General features: G+C 40.1%; 1 protein-coding gene across 1 annotated transcript in view; it reads right to left on the minus strand.

Moving 5' to 3' along the window:
* Positions 1-25,540, minus strand: part of RNF150 (ring finger protein 150) — a 171,535-nt gene that overhangs the window by 56,079 nt on the left and 89,916 nt on the right. Inside the window, exons 3-5 of the mRNA XM_023752835.1 lie at positions 14,425-14,675; positions 7,962-8,033; positions 6,239-6,321 (exon numbers count right to left, since the gene is read on the minus strand). Of these exons, the coding sequence (XP_023608603.1) occupies positions 6,239-6,321; positions 7,962-8,033; positions 14,425-14,675 (406 nt within the window). The remainder of the gene's footprint in view (positions 1-6,238; positions 6,322-7,961; positions 8,034-14,424; positions 14,676-25,540) is intronic.

A 25,540-nucleotide genomic window follows, 5' to 3' on the forward strand; every position in this document is an offset into this window, starting at 1 on the left:
AGTTTCAAAGAAAAAAACCAAGGGTATTATATCTTGCATGTCCTGAATTATTAGGAGAGCTCTTAAACGGATACAACTGAAATTAAGCCTCATTCCTAAAATGGAGAGAAGAGAAAGAGGAAGGGCAGCACAGAATCCAACAATTATCTATCCAAAATGCAAGTGTGCCTCAATGACCCAGGTATCGAATTGTTCTGGGGCTGGATAACTCAGAAGAAAGTCAACAAAAGATAAGCCAGAGTTGGTCCTCACGTGTTTTAAGTAATAAAGGAAATCTGTTTTAGTGCTTAAAACCTGTTTTTCTGTTATGGTTTTGAAGCAATAGTGTGCCAGCTGCTGGATTTCTTCTATTGTTTAGAATCGGAATGAAAAAAGATATGAGCAGGTTTTTTTTTTAAAATGTAAGTAACATTATTTATTTATTTAATCATCACCTGAGGATATGTATTTTTTAATTTTTATTTTCTTTATTGATTAAGGTATTACATATATGTCCTTATCTCCCCATTGCCCTCCCCACCTCCCGTCCCCTCATGCCCTCCTCCCCCTCCCCCGTGTCTGTGTCCATTGGTTATGCTCATATGCATGCATACAAGTCCTTTGGTTGATCTCTCTGAGCATGTTTTAAACACAAACAGATGCATCTACCAGTCACCAACCGATATAGGCAGCCATTTTCAACTATTCCAAAAGCGGGCTCATGCTGGGTTTTCTTCTGAGTCTCTCCTGACTAGATCCTTCTCTCTACATTCCCAGTGCCAACGGTCCTACTCAGGCCTCCAGCACTTCCTGCTGCAGTGTTACAGTAGTCTTAAGGGAAGAGCGAAGACAGGGAATAAATAAAGTGGAGTCACTTTAACCGAGCTGCTAAGATTATTAACATTATGAAAGTTGTGGTATGAAGAAAGACTCAATTCCTGTTCTTACTATCCTGGGAACTTAATACTTGTTTGAACTTTCCAGTCCTTTGTTGATGCCCCGGATATACATCTGGACCTGCAGATAACTTAACACTCTAATTGCCCCCTGCAGGATTCCCATATCCAGGCTACCTGATTACCCCCTGCAGGCTCACATAGACATCCACCTGACATCCATTTTCCAGACCACTGGATGAGACCAGACCTCCAGGTTCCCAAGTTCCGGACCACCTGGTATCCATCATCCAGACCATCTGACATCTGACTAATAACCTTCCTGGACCAATCCTATAGCACTAAGAATGCAGGACTGATAATTCTCAAGAATGTACTTTTTACTCTAAGAGCATTTAACTTTTCTTTCTTCTTTGGGACACTATTTGGGTTTCTGCCTAAATCAGTGTTTCCAGAATAATTATTCTTTTAATCGCAAATAAATGATTCTTGCCTTTCACTTTGGCCTCTTATTTTTAGATTAACGGTCTCTTAACTGGTCTCCCTACTCCAGTCACATCCCTTCAAGCCACGTTGACATGGTGTCAGCGTGCTGTACACGTGGCATAAGCTGAACCCCTCAGAGGGCCCCCAGCACCTGCCTACAGTCCAGGCTCCTTGGCTGGGCAATCAGGTCCTAAGTGATCTGAATCAGCCTGCTCCTCCGCCATCCTGACGGGCAGTATAAGCTAACAATTCCTGGTTACCACGAGTTGTCTTCCCTTGGAATATGCTTCTTAGCTCTGACTGGCTGGAAAACTCTTTCAGTACAACTTTATGAAAAATAATTAGGTAATTTGAATACCTAACCTTAGAAAAAAAGAAATATGCCAAAATGTGAACTAAGGTCTACACACATAGCTATTTATGACAGCCTATTTATAACAGCAAAAAAGTGTGTGTGTGTGTGTGTGTATGTGTGTGTGTGGGGGGGCAACTGAAATGTCCAAAAATAATCAAATAAATTATGCTATAATGGGATATTATAAAACAATTAAAAACAATGTTGACAAAGTTTAAAGACATGGAAAATGTTTATCCTAGAAAGGACTTAAGAAGACTTAGGAGATACAGATATCCCAGAAGAGGTCATAAAAGCAAAAGAAGAAAGAAAACTAAGAATGCAGGCATAAAGCAGAGTCAGGGATGAGGCCGCAAAGATAGCTTTTGGCTATGTGTGTGGGCCACAAACTGGGCTTTTAGCTTCCCATGAGCAAGCATAGAAAGAAATCAGGACAGTATCACCGTTCAGTACCCACAATATGAAAACATTCCCTTGCTTGGGAGAAATGTAGTTATCCCATATATGAACTCCTGTGGCGAGTCCCCATGGAGAAGAGTATAAAACACTAAGGCACACATGGCAGGTTTCCCAAGGGTGATTCATACAGAGATCCGGGATGAAGGCAATGGCCACTGCACCAGCCAACTCAACCCCCCTTGTAAGGAGCCAACAGGTAATAATGCATGCTTTTAGTTTTCTGTGAATCTCCCTTGTTGCAGAAGTAGAATGTAAAGAAATGGAAAGACTTAAGTATATTTCAATTAATCTTCCCTCAACTAATTTTTTGGTCATAATTCTGATATACTTAAATGAATTTAAAGTTGTACTTGCTGAAGAGTACTTGGAGTCAATCTAGTCTATAGCCAGATAGTTAAAAATAGACTTATCTGAATGAATAATTAAGGGGCAGGAGTAGGAACAGAGAGCTTAGTGAGAAGACTACTGCAGAAAGACGGGAAAGAATCGAAGGTCATAATGATGTAGCCATGGTACTAGGAACAGTAATAGTTCCAATAATGATGACAAGAGTAATGTCACATTACACTGTAGCAATAGCAATAATAATAACAGTAGAAATACGTACCATTATCATTATTTGTCAGGTTTTGAATTGAATATGTAAAAACCAATCGTTTGTTAGATAAATTAGATTTTTGCATCAAAATCTAAATCCCTTCATTGACATTTTCTCCTGTTAACAAAAGTCAAGGCTAAATTAAAAGCACAGCACACACAACGCTGGCACCCTCTCCTAGATTCCCAAAGTTTTGTTGGTGCTGTCACATTCTGTTCCTGTTCGGAAGAAGATCAAGGGAAATGGAGTCTGCCTTTGACTTCCTTCTCATTCCTGATCATATTTTGGCTATCGATCCTTTCATGATAATTCATAAAGTATTTTAAAAGAGTTTATTAACTTAATTAAAATAGCACTTGTAAAAGCAAGAATCGATTCTGAATAGCATAGGTCTGTTGTTAAAACTCTTCTTGGAGCTGGTAGGTATGTCTGTGCATGACTTTAATCATTACCATGACAACAAATAGGAGGGAAATCATTATTAGTTCCTTACTCATGCAAGGGTCTCCGAAAGAGACAAAGGAAAGAAACAAACAAGAGAATGATTTTGAAAATATGGTGGTACAAGAGCATCCATTCCTGAGTGATACGGAAAGACACCCCACCCAGCAACAACAGAGCAGAGATATACCCAGCGTGTCAGGGGCGAGGAGGCCACAGAAAAGAGTATCAGAGAAGGAAGACAATAAACTGGAACATTTTGGAAACAGTTTTTACTCCAAGGAGATGCAAAGAATTCTGTGTATGAGTCAGCCTGGAAATAATGGGAGAGTCTATGAAGTTCATAGGAACAAAGGCTTAATAATACCCCAGAGGAAATTACCTAGCAAAAAGCAAATGCCAGTGCCTTTGTTGGATAACATCCATTACTGCAAACTGTCTGGCAGAACCCAGCAACAGGCATACAAATATCTTGATTTTAAAGTCAGCATAGAAAAAAATGTATGAGCTCTTCAAAGAGTGAATACATGTGGCGAGTCTAAGATCAAACAGCCATAAGTATAATCTATGTTTGGGAATGCTCAATGCAGTTCACTATTTAAAGGAGGGTCTACAATGAGGAAATAAAAGCAGATGGACAGTAAGGAGCTTGAAGCAAAAAGAATCAAGGAATAAGCTAAGAACCAAATAATGATGTAAAAGGGGAAAGCTTGAGGCCAAACTGAACCAGCCTAGGGCAAGGGCTAGTATACATAAAATGAAAGTCCCCCGCCACCCGCCTCAAATGAAAGTTCCTAAAGTTTTATTTTTTTTGTGTGATAAATATTAAAATGCTATTTTTTTTCTTGGTTAATATTTCCGAAATATTTTAGAGTAAAAGGAGATCCGGCTTGATATATCATGACAATCTAAATACTGCTGAAGCCATTTAATTTGTCATAATTACAAATTGCAATCAGCCAGGTGTTACACACAGGGACACGGTGAAGTCAATTGTGGTACGTCTATGACTAGGCTATTATGTAGCCTCTAGTAACCGTATGTAGTAACATGGAATATACTTATGCCAGAACTGTAAATGAACAAGGTATTTTACACTGTATGAATTACAGAGCTAAAGTAATGCTGTACCTAGTTTTTAAAACAGATTTTCTTTTTTTTTTCTTTTTTAATTCTTTATTGTTTGAAGTATTACATATGTCCCCGCTCGCCGCCTTGACCTCTTCCCGGCCACTCCCAGCCCCCAGCACATGCCCTCACCCCCCTAACATATTTTCTTAATTACATTTGTAAAGTTCTTTGGAGTCTCAGGAAAAAGTTGCTATTTAATTTGCTTTAGACATTAAAAAATATATATTTTTACTGATTTCAGAGAGGAAGGGAGAGGGAGAGAGAGAAGCATCAAGGATGAGAGAGAATCATTGATCGGCTGCCTCTTGTGTGCCCTACACTGGGGATTGAGCCTGAAACCTGGGCATGTGCCCTGACCGGGAATTGAACCGTGACCTCCTGGTTCATAGGTTGATGCTCAATCACTGAGCACACTGACCAGGCTGCTTTGAATATTTTTTTATTAGGAGCAGCCTGACAAGGTTCTAAACAGTCTCCAAGAAATAAAATAAAGAAAAGCACTTTCCTTACTTATAACTATCAGGATATATAAAACCCTGAGTAAAATCTGCAGAGATGAAAAGATGCTACACTGAGAGGCTCTCTGAGGTTCACATACTGCTACTCTTTGCAGTGTTTCTAGAAGTCACCTGGTAAACGCCACATATAATGTTTAGAGAGTGAATTTATGTTTAGTACCCTCATATGAAGGAAACTACCACGTCTTTATGTGCCACACTTACGATTTCATCTTAGGGACAGTCAGGCATCTATAAACCCAGGAGAGGAATCCCACTCAAAGGCCTTGGCTGGGCCACCAGGGTGCCCTTCCTCAGGCCTGGTTCCTAATGATCAATTGGCCTAAAAGCATTTCAAGTACAATCCATTCATTCCCCTTGAGGGTTTCTGCATTTATTTGAGTATCATGGGTGTGATTTTTTCTCTGTAACTTCTTTGTCATTTTGAAATTATTAAACCAATTCCTCCAAAGGCATACTTTATTTCTTTTGTATTTCTAATGAATAGTTTTATAAGATGCATTGTTTTATGATTAAATGGATTGTGTTGTATCTTCGGGTGTTTTCTATCTTTGTGTACTTTTCTACTTTATTTATGTGAGTATCTTAAGATTCTTTAAAGCCAGTCTTTTCAAGTGAAGACCATTTCTTCAAGGCAGAATTTAATTTTATTTTTAGGACACTTGAGCAGATGCAGAGAGGTTTTTAATTATAGGAGGACAGCTTTTAAGGCAACTTTAAAATAATTTAATTAAGTTATTTAAATGTGTTTAATTTTAACAGTATAAAAGGAATTCAGATACCTCAACAGTAAATATCAATTAGCGAGAGGAATGAGGATTGCGTGAGAATCACCTGGGGAGCTTTTCCAGCTACACTTGCGGGCACTCTCTCCTATAGATTCTAGAAGTTTTGGCAGGGGACTGTCACATTCTGTTCCTGTTAGTAAAACAAAAAAAACCCCAGCCCCCCTAAAAACAACAACCCCCCCTCCAAACCAAACAAATAAGAGAAATGGAATCTGCCTTTGGCTTCCTACTTAATCCTGACCATTTCCTGGCTGCTGATCATTCATAAAATATTTGAAAGATTTTACTCATTTAATTAAAGTAGCACTGTAAAATCAAGACTGGACTCTACCACAAATCTTCTATTAAAGAAAAGTAGTACTGGGATCCGTGCTATCAAACTGTATCATGAGGTCCTACTTCCTAGAGGTATACCTCCTTTGGTGCAAAGAGGATCAGGAGAAAAGTTACACAGAAAGAATGAGCTTTCCGGTTGTTTGATAGTGACACATGGAAACGTTTGGGCAGATGGGCCTAGCAGGTCTGAGCAGAGGCAGCAGGCACTCGCCACACTCGCCCCAGTCACACCAGGCATCCTGGTGACTCACCGGCAGGGCAAGATCCGGACCACGTCGCTGGGCTTGTACCCTTCAATACAGACTGCACAGTTGTCAAAGTCGGGCTCTGTTTCCTGCAACACAGAAAGCACACGTGAGCCTACTTCTGTAGTTTCAACTCTTGTAAAGATACCCAAATAACACGCCAAAGGACCATGCCTCAGGGCCAGGCTTCAATGGTCTTGGGGTCAGTTTTCTTAATCAATAATTTACTATTTACTGGCTTAGTTTCCATTCATTCTAATCTCCACTTTTTGTCTCTGGGTTCCACTGCAAGTGGAACAATTTTTAAATTGCACCATTACTAATACTGCTATTTATTATAATTAGAGGTGACACAGCAAAAACTCGAAGATGAGAAATACCATTTATGGAGAAGTATCTGAATAATATTTAATCTTTCCATTCCTCAGGAATCTAATGTACACAATGCTAAAATAGTGTTTCTGACTTCCCCCTTTCTTCCCCAAGTATAAAATCTCCTTAATACCCCATAAAATATTATTTATATAATAGTTCTTATTCTTTTATTATTCTCTGTTTCAGGGGAAAAAGTAATGGAAAAATACTTTCAATTCAGTAGTGATTTTAAATGAATGTTATCATAATAAGCTCAACAGAATTTTTATATAGCTGAAAAACAGCAGCACATAATTAGGGAGACAAATCAATTATTCAGACTAGTGACAACCACCTGGAATACATGTTGAGTCATGAATCTCTTACAAGCTCCCAAGAGCTCCAAATCCATGTCTGCAATCCACTGCTTTAAAATTTCTCCTGGGCGAAGAGAGATCCTCAGAGGCCGCAGGTATGGACTGCACTGCTCTGTTGTCTGTCCTCTAGACATGCATTTGCTTTTGGCTTTATGTCATCCTGCTACAGTGAGGGAGGCTGCTACAATGACTTTGGGGCTCTAGACACCAGATTTCAGAGGCACTAAATATGCTTCCTATATTTACTGTAGTGGAGGACATCGTTCAGCACACAACATTGTCTTCTTTGCAAAGAATCAAGTCCTAATACAGGAACTATTTTTTTAAATCTTGTGGGTCACTGGAATCAGGTAATTAGCTACTGCTTGAAAATGGAATATGATTTCCTTCTTTGCATTGGCTGCTAGAAAGCCCCCACCTAAATTTGGGGCCCGTTTCTGTTAGGCATTTTAGGTAATGCATTTGTCTACTAATTTCATCCTGGCTTCATCTGCTCTTCCTACATTAATTTTAAATTTCTCATATTTTCTATCCCAACTACTTTGCTGTCCTATTGTATACATTTTATAAAGGGCTTGAAATTATCCTATATAATAAAAGCCTAATATGCAAATCGACTGAACAACAGAACCATCGGTCGCTATGATGTGCACTGACCACCAGGGGGCAAACGCTCAATGCAGGAGCTGCCCCCAGCCCACAGGCCCCAGGCCAGTCAAGGCCGGTGCAAGTGCCCCCCACCCCCCCACTAGATCGCCCGGCCAGTAGCTCCACAGATTGGCCCTGATCGCCGGCCAGGCCTAGGAACCCTACCCGTGCACAAGTGCACTGGGCCTCTAGTATTTATTTAATAAAGATGGGTAAAATAACAGATGCCTATGGGAGAACTATTAGCATACATCTCCCCTTTCCCATCCTTCTTTCTCTTCCACCTCGGTGGCCAGTAAAGCCAGGAGCTGGTTTGAACAGCCCCGCACGCAAAGAAAAGAGGCTGTTACCTTGTCGCCCTTCTTGATGGTCCTGACCTGGAGCTTGCTGATTGCTTTCTTCGCTGCATCCCCCAGTCGGCGCTGAAACAGCAAATTTGCTGGTTAGTAATAAAGGCCCGTAATTCTTGACTTTCCTTCTAATAACATTTAATAAACCAGGGCAGCTATATCTGAAATCATGCACGAGTGGCATGAATGTTAATGATGTCTGAAAGAGATGGGGTGGTGATATCTGAACAAAGTGGCTCTGGTAATTGAGGTCTATTAGAGAGAAGGTCTTCATGCCCCATGTTAAGCAAGTGGCATATGATATGGAAAGATCCTGTCCAGTGACATTAGTGCAGGTTACATTTATACAGATTTCCAAAAAACAAACAAACCACCAAATAAATTGAGGCCCTAGCCAGTTTGGCTTAGTGGATAGAGCATTGGCTTATGGATGGAAGGGTCCCAGAGTTTGATTCCAGTCTAGGGCATGTAACTCGGTTGGAATTTTAAGAATATCCTTTACTTATGTCGACTCAAAGTAGGTTTATATTTAGCTTGTACTATCCTATTACATCACATTCTTACATGCCAATTTTGCCTCCTTTGTGTATGTTTAAGTGTGAGTATGGGTATAGGGAAATACATAAAAGTATGTTTAGTTTAACAAATAATTATACAGCAAACCCCTATATAACCACCATAACCCACATCAAGAAATACTGTATTCGACCTGGTTCATAGGTCAACACTCAATCACTGAGCAACACCAGCTGGGCTATACATACAGTGGTTACAGTAAATAAGTATAAAAGGAGATATTCTCCACATTAATTTACTTTCCTTTTTGATATTTCATTTTTAGTTTTTAAAATAATCACTGTCATTTTTAACAGGAGAGTAAACTTTGGCTGTTTCCTAAAGGGACACCCATATACACTTGAGATTTATGCAGAAGTCCAGGAGTAGACAGCAAACTAAATTGGCAGGAAAAATAGGAAGAGTCTATAATGATAAATACCAATGGGGGACATAGTGTAAGAGGAAAAAAGAACTGAGGTAAAACTAAACAGGATGCAACTCTCTTCCCTCCTCTTTTCCTCTAGTTTTTGACTAATTGTCCTTTGGTCTCAAATCAAGTCATTTTGTGGGGAGCCCTTCCCAGATGTCTTCTAGGAGAAAAGACCCCTCTGGTCTACACCCTCACAGCACCTTGTCCCTCTGCTTCATAGCCCTGTGACAACATATACTATTTTAAAGATCAACCCCAGTTACTTTTCTCTCATGTAAGCTCCCTGAGGACAGGGCTGTATTTATGTTTGCTTCCCATTAATATGAATAGAGCTTCCTTCAGTAATTGACAGTGGATCATTCAATACATATTTCAGATCACATATTTCGTCCCAGTTTCAAAAGCTTTGGGTTTTGAAAAAAATGGTAGTGAAAACACAAATTTCTGCTCTCTGTAGTTTACTATCTAGTGGAATCTCCCTTAATGTTGATGAGTGAATAAAATCTTAAACCAAGAGACTGTTGTTTTTTTTGTGTGTGTGTATGTGTTTCTTTTTAAGAATGGAAAACAACCTGAGAAATTTACCAGTTAAGGGGAAAATACGTGGACAAACCATGATACATGTGGTTAGGTAAGCAAAGCTATGGTCCTGACCTTGGCAAATCCAGCCTGTCGCAACTAAGAGCTGCTTTTTATTGAAGAAGACAGGAGCAAGAATTGAAAGACATGGAGAAGGGGCTACTTGCTACAGGGAGTAAATGCAGAAAACCTGTAGAATATTATATTTAGAATAAGAGATCCGGACCTACAGTCAAGTATTGATTGTTTTAAGTTATGAATTCAGATATTTCTGTAATTGTGTTTAATTTGTATTATATAATATCTGCCCCCAATTCCATCACTTAAATTGTTTTTTATTTTTAAAGCAGAGCAATAAGGCAGCAAAAATTATTTTCAAACAATGGTATTGGATTATACTAAAAAAAAAAGACCATCTTTTTTTAAGGAGGTGAACCAGAAATAATGTTTTCAAAATTTATTTAAAATCAGTTTTTAAACAAATGAAATATGCCCTTTTAAAATGTGAACATGTAAGGTAAATTCAAAGACTACTTTCTATCTTGTCCATGTATTTTATTTTGCTTTTGGTTATATCTGAATAAAAATGGGGTGTTTTTAAAAAAATCCCCTTCTCTCTTCCAGAAAAATAAAAAGCTGTTTCCATACCCTTTTAAGGGAAAATGAAAGCTGCATTTATAAAAAACAAAAAGAAAATGGTTTGTCTATCCAGGAAATGTAAGCTGACATTAGGGTATCAGGGATTATGGCTAATAGCAGAGTTAATGGTTAGGGGATTAGAAAGAGGAATTCCATTACTGGCATTTGTGACTGAGGGCTGGGAGGTTAAAGGAGTTCAGCGGAGGATAAAGTCATTTGGGAGATGGGCTTCTCACATGAGCAGAACTAGCAGATGGAGAAATTCGAGTGTAAAAGAAAATGATAAAGTCCTCTCAACACCAAGTCTAAGAGGTCTTCCTCCCTGGAAGTCCTGAGAAATCAGATGACTCACAAAGGAAGGAAGACATGTTTTCCTCATCATTCTGGAAAAATGGTGTGAGGGTATTCCTTTCCCTTGGACTGCCTTGAGACCAACCTCATTTCAGATGGTAATTCACATACACCTCCTTTCAGGAGGAAATGGGTAACATTTTATGAGTGGCTGACAAAGGATAAGAAAGTCCGACGTGCTGGGGGCAGAGATGTTCTAGATACCTTGGGGAATACAGAAAAGTCCGCTTCTGAGATATAGATAATAGTTATGAAACTGTGGAGTGCTATTTTCAATAGGAGTCTAGATTAACCAAAAAAGGGGAAAGCACCATAAAGTTTTGTAATGTAGTCAAATTTTGTAAGTATACACACGTTTGTATTTCTCTTTAAATGACACAAAAATGACCCAGGAATATTGACTTCTAAATAAAAACACTGACTCACTTGCAACAATTTTCTAACCAGTATTACTGGACTTCCAAAATGCAAACTAAAGAGATAATGAGTGAAAACCTAAACATTCTTAATGAAATGGTCCAACTAAAGCAGTTGTAGCTTTTGCAGTTGGTCTCTTCCATCTTTGGGTTCTTAACTGCACCAAGAATAAAGGAGAGAAAAACCACAGGCCCTGCTCAAACTGAGCCTGGTGTGGAGCCTGAATAGAGAATCTGGGGGTTGGAACCAGAAGTCTGTCACAAAAACCATCCTTTCCTTTGTGGTTGGTTCTCAGAAATGCAGACTAACGGGCTGCTAATGGGAGACTTAGCGACCACCGCAGGTACATTTAGGGGCCACCTCATACATTTAGGGATCACCTCAAGTTTCTAGAGGCCTTTTGTTTCAGGGGGTGATTCCTCTCCCTTGTCTAGGGGCTCCTACAGATTTTCTCTAACCCTACTAGATCCAAATCATGCTTTTCACTAAAGATGACCAGGAGTTGGGCCATCTTAATAATTAGATTTATCTGTCAATTGAATCTAAATGAGTATAAGAAAGCATTTGCCAAGGTTATTGGTTCCTTGACAATAGTGAAGACAAATGGCTTCATGGAAAATAAAAAAGAACCATTTATTAAAAGAAGAAAGTCCTATATAAATGCCAACAAGGATGGTAAACAATGGCAGACTCCAGTTCAACCCAAGACACCTAAGCTAGTGACCTTAGGAGATGGAGAAAATGAAGACACTTTCCTCTTGTCCCCTTCTGTGTTATAAACAGACGTGCAGTGAACATGATTAAAAACAAACTAGGAACATAAGGACACCAATACAGCATCAAAATCGAGTTTATGTTCCATCTCATCTGATTGGATAATTTTGTATCATATTTGCCCCTTTTTACTGACAGCTGTATTTGATCATCATGATTCTCGTCACCACCACCAAGTGGAAAAACAACGAAGTGTTCTTATGTCCTAGGTGAAGAGAGGACACTGTAAACATAAACAGAGTTGGTCCCAGGCATTTGGAACCTCATGTGGCCACGGGTGACTCAGACACTTCCCTCACTCGCTCTAATACATAACAATGAATTTTCCAGGCCTGGCTGATGCAACAGAAATCACTGCACAGCCAGTTCAGCTGATTTCTATGATGTACGTCACCACTCCGTAAATGTAGTAAAGTGGGTAAGAGAATCAGCCTGGTGACCTCACAGAGTGATGACTTAAAGCTGTGCACCCATGGCATGAGGTAGAAACGTCAGGGTTATCTTTTGTGGGAGGTGGTGTAGAAGAGAAGGCAATGGCTTGCATGTTAGAAGATCCAGCTTTCAGTCCTATTTCTGTCACTAACTGTGAGACTTTGGCCAAGTCACTTCAACATTCTGGACCCCAGTTCCCCTCGTTAGTAAAACTAGGTATGTGGAGTCATGTCATTTCCAGTTTTACCAGGTCAGGATTTTCTCCCACACAGAACAGGACTGGGAGGCAAAGATCCTTGGGACCTGAATGATCTAAACATGGCAAATCAATGGCTAATTATCTCACTGAATAGGTCACAGATATAACATACATTTTGCCTTTCCATCCTCCTGAGGGCTCTGCACTTTCTGCAGGAACACATTAGGGACCGAGTTGGTTGTCACTTTTTAGGAGACAGAAGCATTTCTGACCCCTGGGACACTTGGCATACTCCTTTCCCTTCCCTCTCTCTTCCCCTGTGGCGTTCAAGTTTGTCTTAAATACCATTGCTTCTCTTGTTACAGCATAACTTTAGGACCAAATGTGCAAATGAAATCAAGGGGCCATGGGCCATGTACACGCAAATACTAGGAAAAGTATTCACACAGAGGAGTACCTCTTTCAAGAAAGCTTGGTTGAATGTCATTACCAGGCCTCACATAAAACAACACAAACCAGGTCTGGTTTCCTTGGATTAGCCTCAAAGGCAACATTGTTTATGAAAAACAAAAAAGAGCCTTACATCATTTATCTGATCTGCCCATGTTTGAAATTGCCGCCGTCTACTGAGAGTCCTGTGGTTTTCAGGACACAGACCCCGTCTTTGTGTCGGAGATGGGATATCCTAGGAGACAGAGGGACAATGTCCCCGAGCGTCACCAGCAGGCAGGCTCACCTGCCACAGCCATGGCAGGAATGCTGCTCGCTGCATCTGCAGGGTGAGCAGCTGCCAAAGTGGCACATCTGGAGGGTGAGGGACACATGGCTCCTTCACTTCCTGGAGGGGAAGGGAGGCTGCCCATAGTGGACACTGGCATTCAGGTCAAGAATCTGTCATGTCCCTGGCCTACCGGGTAGCTGCGTTGATTAGAGCATCATCTGGATACGCCAAGGTTGCCAGTTCGATCCCTGGTTAGGATACACACAAGAATCAACCAACAAGTGCATGAGTGGGTGGAACAACAAATCGATGTTTCTCTCTCCCTCTCCCTCTCTCCCTTCTCCCTCTCTCTCAAAATCAATCAATAAAACAAAATTAAAAAGAATCTGTCATGACCCTGGCTCTCCATCTCAGAGTTTAAGAAGGGAGGTGATTAGTTGAGTGGAAGAACCCTGAGCCTCCTCTGTGGAACCCCCGGAGTCAGGGGGTCTTAGACTAGATACTAGAAAGGACTTAACAACCAATCTTAACTTCTAAGGCCAAAAAGGGCCAAATTCAATCAGTAGGGTGTGCTTAGTGTCACTTGTACATTTTTTTTAAAAAGAGAAAACATGTCCATCAATAGGAGCTGGTTTAATAAATACAGCATACACAGAAAAGGAAATGTAATCCAGGCATTAGAAATGAGAAGGCAGCTTGAATTGAGTGTTGATATAAATTAATCTCTAAGATACAGTGAGAAATAAGGGTACAGAATTAAGTGTACTATTATTTGTTCACACACACACACGAATGTACATGCATTTTCAAGCACATGAAATATCTCTAGAAGAGAAGAAATTCCAGGCAGAGGACCTGGGTAACTAAGGGGTACACATGGGAAGGCAATTACTTTGCATTTACACCATTTTATACCTTTTGAAATTTATACCATGTATATATATTATCTGTTCAAAAATTAATTGCTTTTTAAAATAGCTTTTATTTACTTCCTTTTCTTCTATCCACAGGGAGGAAATTTGGGCTCTTCCTAAACCATGTTGCCACTATTAGCATAATCTCAGCTCATGTTCCCTTTCTCCTTTTATTATGTGCCTAAATAAAGATGAGCACTAGGTATATAGGACAAAGCCCCTCCATTTTATAAAACAATACTGATAAAACATCAAAATATGTGTATTTGGCAAAGATCTGAAAAACTATGCAGCAAATATTAAGTGCTTATCTTGAGTGTCGGAGATGGGATATCCTAGGGTAATTCTGGTCTTGTCTTAGTAGTTTGTGTGATTTTCTAAGTTTATACAATAACATGTCTTATTTTTATGGTGATTTTTAAATTTTAGAAAAACTTTTTGCTACTCACCTGGTTCCTGTCCCTGGCATTTGCATATCGAAACCTCTGGATATAATAAAAGACCAGCCATGCGAGGGAAATGATCATCAGGACGATGAAGGAGATGGAGACAAACACAACCGACGTGCGGCTCACGTATTTCTGCAAGTTCCGGGTACCGATGGTGATGTACATCGTCACGGTGATGTTTCTTTCCAGCAGGCTGACGATCTCCTTCCCTTTGGGCTCAGGAATCATTATCGCCACGATGTCTTCTACGCCTGTTGTGAGAGGGACGAGGGTAAGGGGAGGAGAGAGAGCAGGAAAGTAAAAGTGAAATGTCTGGATAAAGTAACATACACCCACACAATGACATTATTTTTGATGATTCTTTGCCAGATCTAATACCCAGGTGCAATTCTAAGATCGAACAGCCAGAAACTGAAGCAAGCTTTCTCTTTCTTCAGCTACTTTGAGATGCTGCTGTCTTGACTATGAGAAAAGAACCTAAAATGAACTCATAATTTTGGTAGCAGCGAGGTCATGATCAACCTACCCTTCAACTGTCCAAGGCATTGCTGACCCTGCTAAATAAAGGTGGCCGCTCTCCAACCAGTCCAAGTTTACAGCCCTAAGTTGCATTTCACAACCCTCCTGCCCCCTGAAGAGAGGAAAAGGCACTCTGACCCCATGGCACAAAGGTCAAATGCAGTTTTTTGCCATCTGTCTGCGACCTTTTTCTCTTTCCATCGCTCAGACACTCTGAAATACTTGATCACAGATCTGTACTTATCATTTTCAAGTCAATTTTCTCCTGCAGTGAGTACCCAAAGCAACCCCGAATAGTTTCTTAACAAGCTCTAACATGATCTGTTAACATAAAATAAATGGTCTCAGAAATATTTTCTGCTTATTTTACCTAGTAAACAGCGTGCGCATCTCTATACCAAACCAGGGAAGATGGAGGCTGAATAGATAACTCCAGGATTATTTCATCTCCACTCCCAAATACTCCCCCACAACCACAACACCCCTATTACTGGGTAGTTTGAAGCAAGAGAGACAACTTCTTTGGATCAGAGTTATCGGGGTCATTGTCCCTATTCTTTGTGACACTACGTGAGGCTCAGCCTCTCGGTGAGGAGTTCTGGGGCCTCTACAAGGGGGTCTTTAGTAAGGAGGTGAGACCAGCTCCAAATGAACCAACTTGGCACATCACTGTGAATATCAGTTTCACTAGGATAGGTTCGCAGGGATCACCCCGTTCAAATTTAGGCCCACAAAGCTCTTCCTGGGCCCCATTTCCAACGGAGATATCCTATTCCCTGAGGTCACTACAAATTAAAGAGAGCAAATTTACAATGAGGATGTTGCAGTTTAGGGACAAAATTAAACACCGCCATAGCTGCTTAAAGCTGGCCTTATTCACAGGCTGTGGCCAGTCAGACGAAACTGCCATGTTACCATGGCCCAGGATGGTGCAAATCTCTTAGAAGCTACTTAGGGCTTTCACTTGACCTTGATCTCTACGCAGATTTTCAATCCTACATTCCTTGATTCCTTTATTCACTGGGGCTAAACAAATACTTTAAAAGCTAACGACATACAAAGGTGCCTGTGTATGCTACATCAATTATATTCTTTTTTTTTTTTTTAAATTCCAGAAACCTTTGCATGGGCCCAGCTGTAAAATCTCAAAGCCACACAGTGTTTAGATTTAGCTGTCAACTTCTGGGAATCACTGAAACTGATGGCTTGAATTTTGACTCTGCAGAATTTACTGACAATTCCAATGCTCCTCTTTCCATGTTTACTTTGGTTAATGGCTGCATGTGGTCTGAGGTTTTGGGAGGGATTAAGGCTGCCAGCAGGTTTTGTCTCTACAGAAATAACTTCTTTGTGTTGCGGACTAATCTGGACTGGTGAGGCTCATCCTGGTGCTGTGGCCATCTTAGAGAGATTTCAGTGGTGGGTAGATTCATAACTTTTCACTTAATCGATCCCTTTGCTTATATTTTTAAAGCTTATCTATTCGAAGCTCTAGAATAAGATATTTTTTGAGAAGAGGATCTGGGGTTATTTATAAGACTTTGTATGCTCAGACTTGCACAAGTTTAAAATTCTGAGTAGTCAAATCTTATCATTCTCTCCCTTATGGCTTTTAGTTTCAAGACTCTGCTTAGGAAGCTTCTCCACCACAGATGACAGAAATACTCATTTAAAACTGCTTTTCGAAACATTTTAGTTTTACTTTTTACGTTTAAATCTTGAACAACCTAAATGTGATTTGACAACAACACAACATGTATTGAGCTCTTATAATGAGATGGCAGAGGGGAGACAGCTAGGATGAAATCTATTTTCACCCTAAATTCTGAGATATATTCGGATCTACCTTTGTGCCCTTATCATTTTATTTGGATTTTACTTCACTGAAAGGCTGACCTACTTTTTGCTGAACCCACATCAGGCTATTACAGTTGTCCAAGCTTTCAGCAAATTTACTATCTGGTAGCCTAACTCTTCTTTTTTTCTCTTATCTACTCATATGAACAGACCATAGGGCCTAATGGTACTGAGTTGGGCTCTGGAACTGAACAGCTTGTTTCAAACCCCAGCTCGGCAGTTTAAAAATAGGCAACCAAAGCTTGGACATCCACGAAGTTCTAAACTACTCATCATCCATTTTCAGGAACCCGAGAAAACATTTTTTCTTCCTGGAGGGTAAAGTATAATTAACTATTTTAAACTGAGGTGCTTAGTTACACGACCTGTGTAGCTCATACCACTGTTGTATGTTCGTGACACATGACATCCGCTCGGAAAGACGGAAAATGGCAGTTGGGAGGTTCTAGTCACCTGGACTTTAACCGAATTCATCATCCATATTCATAATGAACTTCTAGGGCTGGTGATGGTAAGTAATAGATGGGTCTCTGGGGTATTTCTCCATGCACTTTCGGTTATGTATTGTGCATGGTGTGCATTTATCCCAGAAGAAATAGTCATTAAGAACTTAGGCACATAGGCTTTCCCCAAACAGCACAAAGGAAAGTAGGTTTGGATGACTTATCTGACCAGTTGGATCAATGCACAAAGTCCAGGGCAAAAAGCTACTGTGGGATCGAATTGTTCCAATGGAACATGTGCACCGATGTGACTTATCAGACAATTCCCTGATCTTTGCTTCATTTTGGAATGTGCAGCCAGCCTCAGGAGAAGCCAGCAGGTTCTTCCCAGGTACACTGTGGTGTCATTGCTTCTGAGGGTGCATGTGAGGGAGGAAGGGAGAGAGGGAAGGAGGGAGGGAGGGAGGGAGGATGGCAGAGAGAGAGGAAGGGAGAGAGGGCTGAGGAGGGGCAGAGAGGGCTGAAAGCTCTGCTGAGTGATCTTAGAGTGAATGCTGCCCGAAGTACCTAACCTATGACACACCAGAGGCTCTGAGACTCAGGGAAGAGCATATTTTGTATGGGTCAGCTCTACAAACAGGCCTTGCTATTTGGGCAATTCTATGTTTACTGTGATGCCTAATCTGTTATCAATTGCCTCTTTTTGCAAAATTATGTCAGCCGGCCATGTATTTCCCTCCCAAAGGCACTTTATACTTCTGGGTGATCACTGTTAGGTAATTGTGTATTCTGGAAAAGCTCCTTAACCCTGCGGGAGACTGTGTGACCAGGGCACGTATGCGACCTGGCCGCCAGACAGGCAGCAGGAGCACCCTGTATATTTAGTGCTTCCTTTTCCCAGGGGAGAGCTCAGTTGCCACGGCCTAATTTAGTCTGTGCAGATAAGAAATCAAAACAAAAGTTAAGAAAGAATGTTTAATAACCAGGAAATTCTTTACTTATAAATTCAAAACCAGGTTGTTTAAACATTATATTGATAGAATGTCTAGAACACCAGCACAGGGCTGGACATTTAAAGGGCCAGCAGCCCCATTCCTCCCTGTGCTTTCTGGGGGTTGCGGGGTTGGGGTTGGTAACTCCCTCCTAGGTTCCTGTGAGCAAAAACCCTTTTCAGTCCTCTGTATTCTCTTCTCTCCTAATCTTTACTTCAGTCTCACTGACAGCCCTTTAGAGTTTAGGTAATAATAAGAAAAGGCAGTTTCCATTTATAGATGTTTTCTATTTACACATTTATTATATACTGCTTTTTTAATAGCTCCTGATAACCATCAATTCTCATGATGATAACATATGTGAAATAATTTCAGGAACAGCAAAGTACCATATACATGTAAAGTATTACAATTTTCTATTATTAGTTTAAAAATACTTTAGTAAACATAGGTGCCAAAATCCTAAATAAAGCATTCACAAATCAACTCCAACAATCCAGTAAAAAGAATCTTCCTGACCAATGTGGGATTTATCCTAGGAAGGAGAGGGTGATTTAACATTAGAAAATATATTAATGTTTTGTAGTGCATCAAAAAAATTAAAGGAACAAAGCATATGATTATCTTGTGTAGTTAGCTGTCCTCCAATCTCTTATACTTCAACAGTGTTCGTGTTTTAGCCGGGCACATGCTGTTCAGTGAGGTGCTAATCCTCACCCTCCCTTGCAGCTAGCTGTGGCTCTGTGGTTAATATTTGGTCTTTGAGATGTGAGTGGAGATGATGTTAGCTACTCCAGGGTCCCATCCATACAGGACTGAGTATGTGCACCCCAGGCCCTATCTCCCCTTTTCTCTGACTTCAAATAGAGAGATGTGGGAACAACCAGCTTCTTAGAGACGGAAACTATATGTTGAGGATGGCACCCATTCCTGATTCTTATTAAGGGTAATATAAAGAAATTTCCTTACTGTGATAAAGAGTATCTTAAAGAATTAGTACATTAAGTGGAGGGGAAAACATTAGAAGTGCATGCTCTTTCCCATCCATATTCTCAGTTAGTGATCTTACTGCCGGAGTCACTGAGAAAAATGCCCGTCAGAGGGAACTTTTCTGTCCTATTAGTAAATGAGGCAATTCACAGTGAAGCACTTAGCATATGGCCTGCCACATAAAAACCAGGATATAGATGTTAAGTTTTATTAGTATCATTACTGTCAAATAGACAAATGGGAATGCCTCTGCCTCACCCTTCTCATGGTACAAGGAATCCTCAACTACAAAGGCCTAATCCTGTCAGTGCAAAGGGCCCTACTGGGCATAGTCCCTGGCTGTGTATGATCAGGGCACACAGGGCTTTTATTTGAATGAAGAGAAAAGCAAAGGCCCTCTTTCTCTGCTGGTCTCAAACAGGATTATCTGTCAGGCTAAGTTGTGGCAGTTATCTTAGCAATACAAGGGGAAAAGACTGGGAAAGGGGCTGGTACAGGAGGAGAGCCAAAAAATCAGGACAGAAATAATCTGATGACATGACTTGAGCCTTGATCAAGCCATACCTGAAATCAGAACCTTCAGACTTTGCAGTTATTTTGCTAAAGGCAGTCTGGGCTGAGTTTTCTGCCCTTTGCTCCCACATTATGTAAACAGGTAGTCCCAAACCAGAGTCATTAAATTTCATTACACTGCCATGCAATTTTTCAAGTGATCTATAATTTAATTTTATTTATTTGAGTTCATAGTAAAATTCACCCTTAGTGTTTCCATCTGTGTACACTTCAGTAAAGAATGTCCATGTCAAGTAAAATTATTGCTGCTTGCTTTGCATGTGAGATTACAAAGCCATCCTTTGGCCATAAATAAGCAATCATGCTAGATAGCTCTTAAGTGTGTTCTGTTAGCTTTTCTATTCCAGGGAGAGGTTAGTGCTATCCTGAACCATGTGCCTTTCCTGAAACCCATGTAATACTATACTTGTTGGGAATGGGAAGGATGTTATCTGGAACATAGTCTCATTCTGTAAAAAAATATTTTTTTCAGGGATAAAAATGAATTCAGAGTAGGTCTAGTTTAGGAGTATAAACATTTATTATTTGGGAACCAAACTAATAATTTGTAGTGCAAGCTAACTGACATGATTTCTCCAGAAGATCTCTAAGCTCAATATATTAAAGGCTCACCTGGTTGTTGGGTAAAAGCTGGTTAATCTGAGCTCACCCAAAGCTTTGCTGAAAACTTGAAATATGTCAAACACTGGGTGTGACTGAAGTGCATTTCAATTATGCACTGGACTCCTTAAGTGAAGATTCGTCATTACAGCCAGAGGTAGACAATCAATAACAACTAACTTTTATGAGATAAAAAAATTAGGAGGTGCTAAATATAGTCAATTTTATTTTCCTTGATGGTTCTAGTAACTTAATTACCTCACCAATGTTGGCTCCTCAGCTATATCTGAGATGATCAATGACTCACACTTTTAAAAAAATTCATTTTTCCTGGTTTACACATGTGTAGAATTTTCTATGAATTTATGATAGCTGTAGGAGAAGTAATAAATATAAAATAAGGTATTTTATTTATAGCTTCACCGTGGCATTTTCTTAGAACATAGTCAGCAAATCAGACTTAAAATAAAACTTACTTCTAGTCTTCATGAGAATTTTAAATGGTTAAAAATGATATCATAGAGTTCAGGCTGAAATAAAACAAATCATTGAATACCAAATTGATTTTTTACAATAATTCAGTTTTGTTGTTTTGATCCTCACCCAAGGATATGTTTATTATTTTTAGAGAGGAGGGGAGATGAGAGAGAGAAAGAGAGAGAGAGAGAGAGAGAGAGAGAGAGAGAGAGAGAGAGAGAAAGAGAGAGGGAGAGAGAAGCCCCCTACTAGGGATCAAACCCTGCAACCTAGGTATGTGCCCTGATGGGGGATCAAATTTGCAATCTTTTTGGTGTCTGAGACAATGCTCTAACCAACTGAGCCACCCAGCCACGGCCAATTCAGTTTTTATTAAAGCAAATAATCATGCTTAAAGCACCATCTGCTTGCATATAAAATATTTTAAATTCTCATTTTAGTTTGAACAAAAACCAATATACATGTAAATCTCATTAAGGAGCAGACCAGTGGAATCACAGGATAGGAAACTCTGAGAGACCAAAATTCCTCAGCATTTTTCTCGTACTAATATTCTAATAAATGAAATTAAAAAGCAGAATCATTTAGCATAACTTCTAGCTGGGTGACCTAGGAAGATTTCCTAATTTTTAAAAATTCAGGTTCATTATCTCCAAAAACTCTAATAGTAAATGTACTGACTAATCCAAAGGAATGAGTGAGGATTAAATGAGATAACGCATATAAAGAACCCAGGACACAGTTAAGTGCTCAATAAATATTAAGTTATTATTATCATCAACATCATCTACCAAGCAATTATTTAAAAGGTTCCAGGCAGTGTAAACCTTGCATTTTGACCAAGAGAGGTAGTGTGGGGGCGGGAAGGAGCACACCGACCTTGGCTTCCACTGGAGCCCAGAAACAAAGATTGAGCTTCTGGACAACCTAGAGCATCCGTTTACTACACAGACCCCTCCAAATAGCTGAGGACCAAGAGGCCAGGCTGAGCAAGTTGTCATTTCTGCAACATGAAAGGGTTAACTTTCCACTGCACATTAGTCAATGAAAGGAATCTCTGAGGCAGATAAATAGAACATTAATCTTCAAAGGAAAAAATGATCATTAACTAGGGGTTAGCAACTAATGGTCCAACTCATTTTATTCTCTTAAGGGGGTAAAAAATAAAAACTGTTTAATTTTTCATTTGAAATAGATAATCAAAGCAAACCTGGATTAGTGTTTTGTTTTGCTTTGAATTACCGGGAAATATCACATCAATTATTCTCCACTAGACTACTTTAATAATATATGGCAAGAACTTAAATTACAATTAACAATCACAATATCTTAGATTTAATGAACTTACAGATATTTATGGCATACTATTATGTACCATTGTATAGAACAGGGAAATATACATGAAGCATCTCTTCTCACAATTTTTGCTTATTTGTTTGGCAGAAGTGACCTGGAATTGCCAACTTACTGCATCAAAATTTATGAGAGAGGCCTAGCCAGCGTGGCTCAGTGGTTGAGCGTCGACCTATGAACCAGGAGGCCATTGATTTCCAGTCAGAGCACATGCCTTGCTTGTGGGCTCGATCCCCAGTAGGAGGCATGCAGGAGGCAGCCAATCAATGTTTCTCTCGCATCCATGTTTCTATCTTCCTCTCCCTTCCTCTCTCTCTCTCTTTATCTCAAAAATAAAAACATATTTTAAAAAAGTTATGACAGAGATCTTAACCTAAACAGGAATCAGGAGGGCCTGTGGGAGGAGCTCTCACACTCTGTCACTGCCAGGGCCCTACAGGAAGAACCCTACGCTAAACATAGCTCTAGGGTTGGAACCACCTCTCCCCTTGACTTCCTCTTCCCCTCTATAAGGTACTTCTTCTTGTTTCAGGCAGAACTTGCACAGGGATCACCATGTCTGCACTTTCCAGACTGCAATCCTTTCTTTTTCCCAAATAAATCTTTTTTTTGTGTGTGATAAAGTTTCTAGTCAACCTTTGTTTTATGGTCAACAACTGCATAACTATTAAATGCACATTACTTCACTGGACTCATCTCTGTTTCCTTTCAATATTCTCCAAAGTTATCTTCAGTAGTCTTTGAAAACTAGAAGATCTCCCTCTACTACAGATCCAGATTGGAAAATCCCTTTCTTAAGAGCAATTAAAGTTTACTATTTTAGTTTCTAGAGCTAGGAAACTACACAGCCTCACTGCTGCCCAAACCTGGCTGCTTCCAAAGCGATCCTAACCTCTGGTGTCAGCAACATTCCCAGAATCACCCCCTTTTGTTTAGCCCCTAACTTTCGAGCTCATCATCATTGGAAAAGAGGACCGAGAGGCCTTTATGCTCAGGTACTGTGGACCCAGTAGGAATGTGAAGACAGGGGTGTGCTATCATGGTGAGGCCGGTGGTGATGGCTTTCTGGCTCCTGCTCACCTGATCTGTTTGTTCGCCCAAAGAAAGCACCAGTTTTCAGCTGACCACTGGAAGAGGTTCCAGATGTGGACAGAGCCATAAAAAGCTGCTGCAGAACCACAGAGTTCTACTTCTGGGTGCCACCCAGTGACCCTCTGTCAAGTCCAATCTCCATATTTTTCAAAAGAGAAACCTGAGGCCCAGAGACTTACCCAAGACAAAAAGGGGGTTGTGGCAGCTTGGAAGCAGGCTTTTAAAAATGCTTAGAAAGATGAATGTAACTGATTGCTAACAGAGAAATTATGATCTTACAGATGGATGTTGTTATTTTGCATAAGCTAAGCTTCCTGGAAGAAGTAAAATCGTTTAAATATTCGTATTAACAAGAAGAAAATTCTGAAATGTCCTCAATTAAATTATAGCAGACTGGAGGGTGGATGAAAGAAACAAGAGAGGTTAATCAGGTAACAGCTGCAGGCTGAAACCAACAAAAGACCGATAACATTCCTGAATATACTAGTACCTCCAAGCTTTGGTTTAACTTCCATCAGGTGGCTACTTCTGCAGTTATCTAGACAGAATAGCCAAGAAGCCGACCACCAGGTGCCACTGCATCTTGCTTATGCGTGCTATTTCTGGACTGTTGCCCAAAGCAACCCCCCAAAAGCAAACACAGTTCCCTTTTAGACTCTGCACCTGTCCTAGAACTAGCCCCCTTCACCTTCTCCCATTGTTTTATCTAGAGCCGATGTAAAGTCTTTCAAAGCAACTTATATCTTTCTTCTCCAAACGGTTTGTATAAAAGAGCCCCGTCAGCCCAGCTGATATTGCTGTGGTTGAGCGTCGACCGATGAACCAGGAGGTCACAGTTCGATTCCAGGTCTGGGCATATGCCTGGTTTGTGGGCTAGATCCCCAGTGGGGGGTGTGGAGTAGGCAGCTGATAAATGATTCTCTCATCATTGATGCTTCTATCTCTCTCTCCCTGTCCCATCCTCTCTGAAATCAATAAAAATATAATTAAAAAATAAATAAAACAGCCCCGATAATCTCAGAATACTGGACATGTCTTCTCCATCCAGCCCTGCTGCTGCTGGTGGTCCTTTCTCACATGCATATAGCTCAATAAACCTGCCTTTCAGAAAAGCTTTTGGCTTGGAAAGTTTTGCTTAATGATATAGATAATTCTCTCTTGGGCTTTGATCCTGTAATACCATTACCGATATATATTGTAAGGAAATGTGTAAATTGAAGCAGCAAATCATCATCTTTCTACCTCCTTTTTAGTTTTTTACCACATGAAACACAAATCTTGAATGCTTCTTAATTATTGAGCATCTGGCCTTGGAGATGATAGTACTTGAAGCAAAGGATATGTGAATGCTGATGGGCTGGTTATAGAAAGACCCAGCCAGTTCTGGGTCGCTGCTGAATGCAAAAGGTAAGAGCATTTTTGCATCCAGAGAGAGAGAGTCCTTAGACATGGGACTGATGTCACTACTAATTTATGTAAAGAGACTGTGGCTACTAAACAAAAAACAACAACAACAAAAAGTCAAGAACTAATGAGAAAGAATTGTTGTTTTCTTCTTTTGGACCTGTTTTTCAGCATTTATTTGAATTTCCCAAATTCTAGATAGGTTACTTCAAGAAACCCTGCTCATGTGCAGTCATCTTATAATTTATATCCATTGTGTAACATGTGTACAATCTGCATCCACCACGGAGCTGAAGGCCTGTGCCGACACCCTCGCAGGCTGTCCATATGCTGTCTTCACCGTCTACACAGAGTGTCCGTTATTTGGTGCTAATCGTTTCCCTTGGCTTATTCTGGAAATTACTACTTGTTCTCTCTTTTATAAACAACGCCAAAGTGAAACAAAATGATGGCTTTCTTCATCACATTAATAACTTTGATTTGGAAAATCATTTGCAAATATTAGTTCTGGAGCCTCACAACCATTCCGACAGATTCCAACCATAAAACTCTGTTTCCTCACTAGAAACATTCCACTCTGAATGTCAAGACTTCAGCCTTGAATAAGATTCTAGTGAAGGCAAAAGACAGTTGCATATTTGGGTTGCTCAGCAACTGATAAAACAGCTTTCCAAATCTGAAGCAAATCAATAAATTCTAACTGAAATGTGAGAACAATTTATATGGGAATCATAGTAACTAAACGATAAATTCAGAGAGTCAAGAAAAGCATGGTTGATTGTTCCAAGCACAGTGGTAGAATAAATTATTCCAAGT

Source organism: Myotis lucifugus, unplaced genomic scaffold, assembly GCF_000147115.1.
Source record: "Myotis lucifugus unplaced genomic scaffold, Myoluc2.0 scaffold_1, whole genome shotgun sequence".
Taxonomy (NCBI): domain Eukaryota; kingdom Metazoa; phylum Chordata; class Mammalia; order Chiroptera; family Vespertilionidae; genus Myotis; species Myotis lucifugus.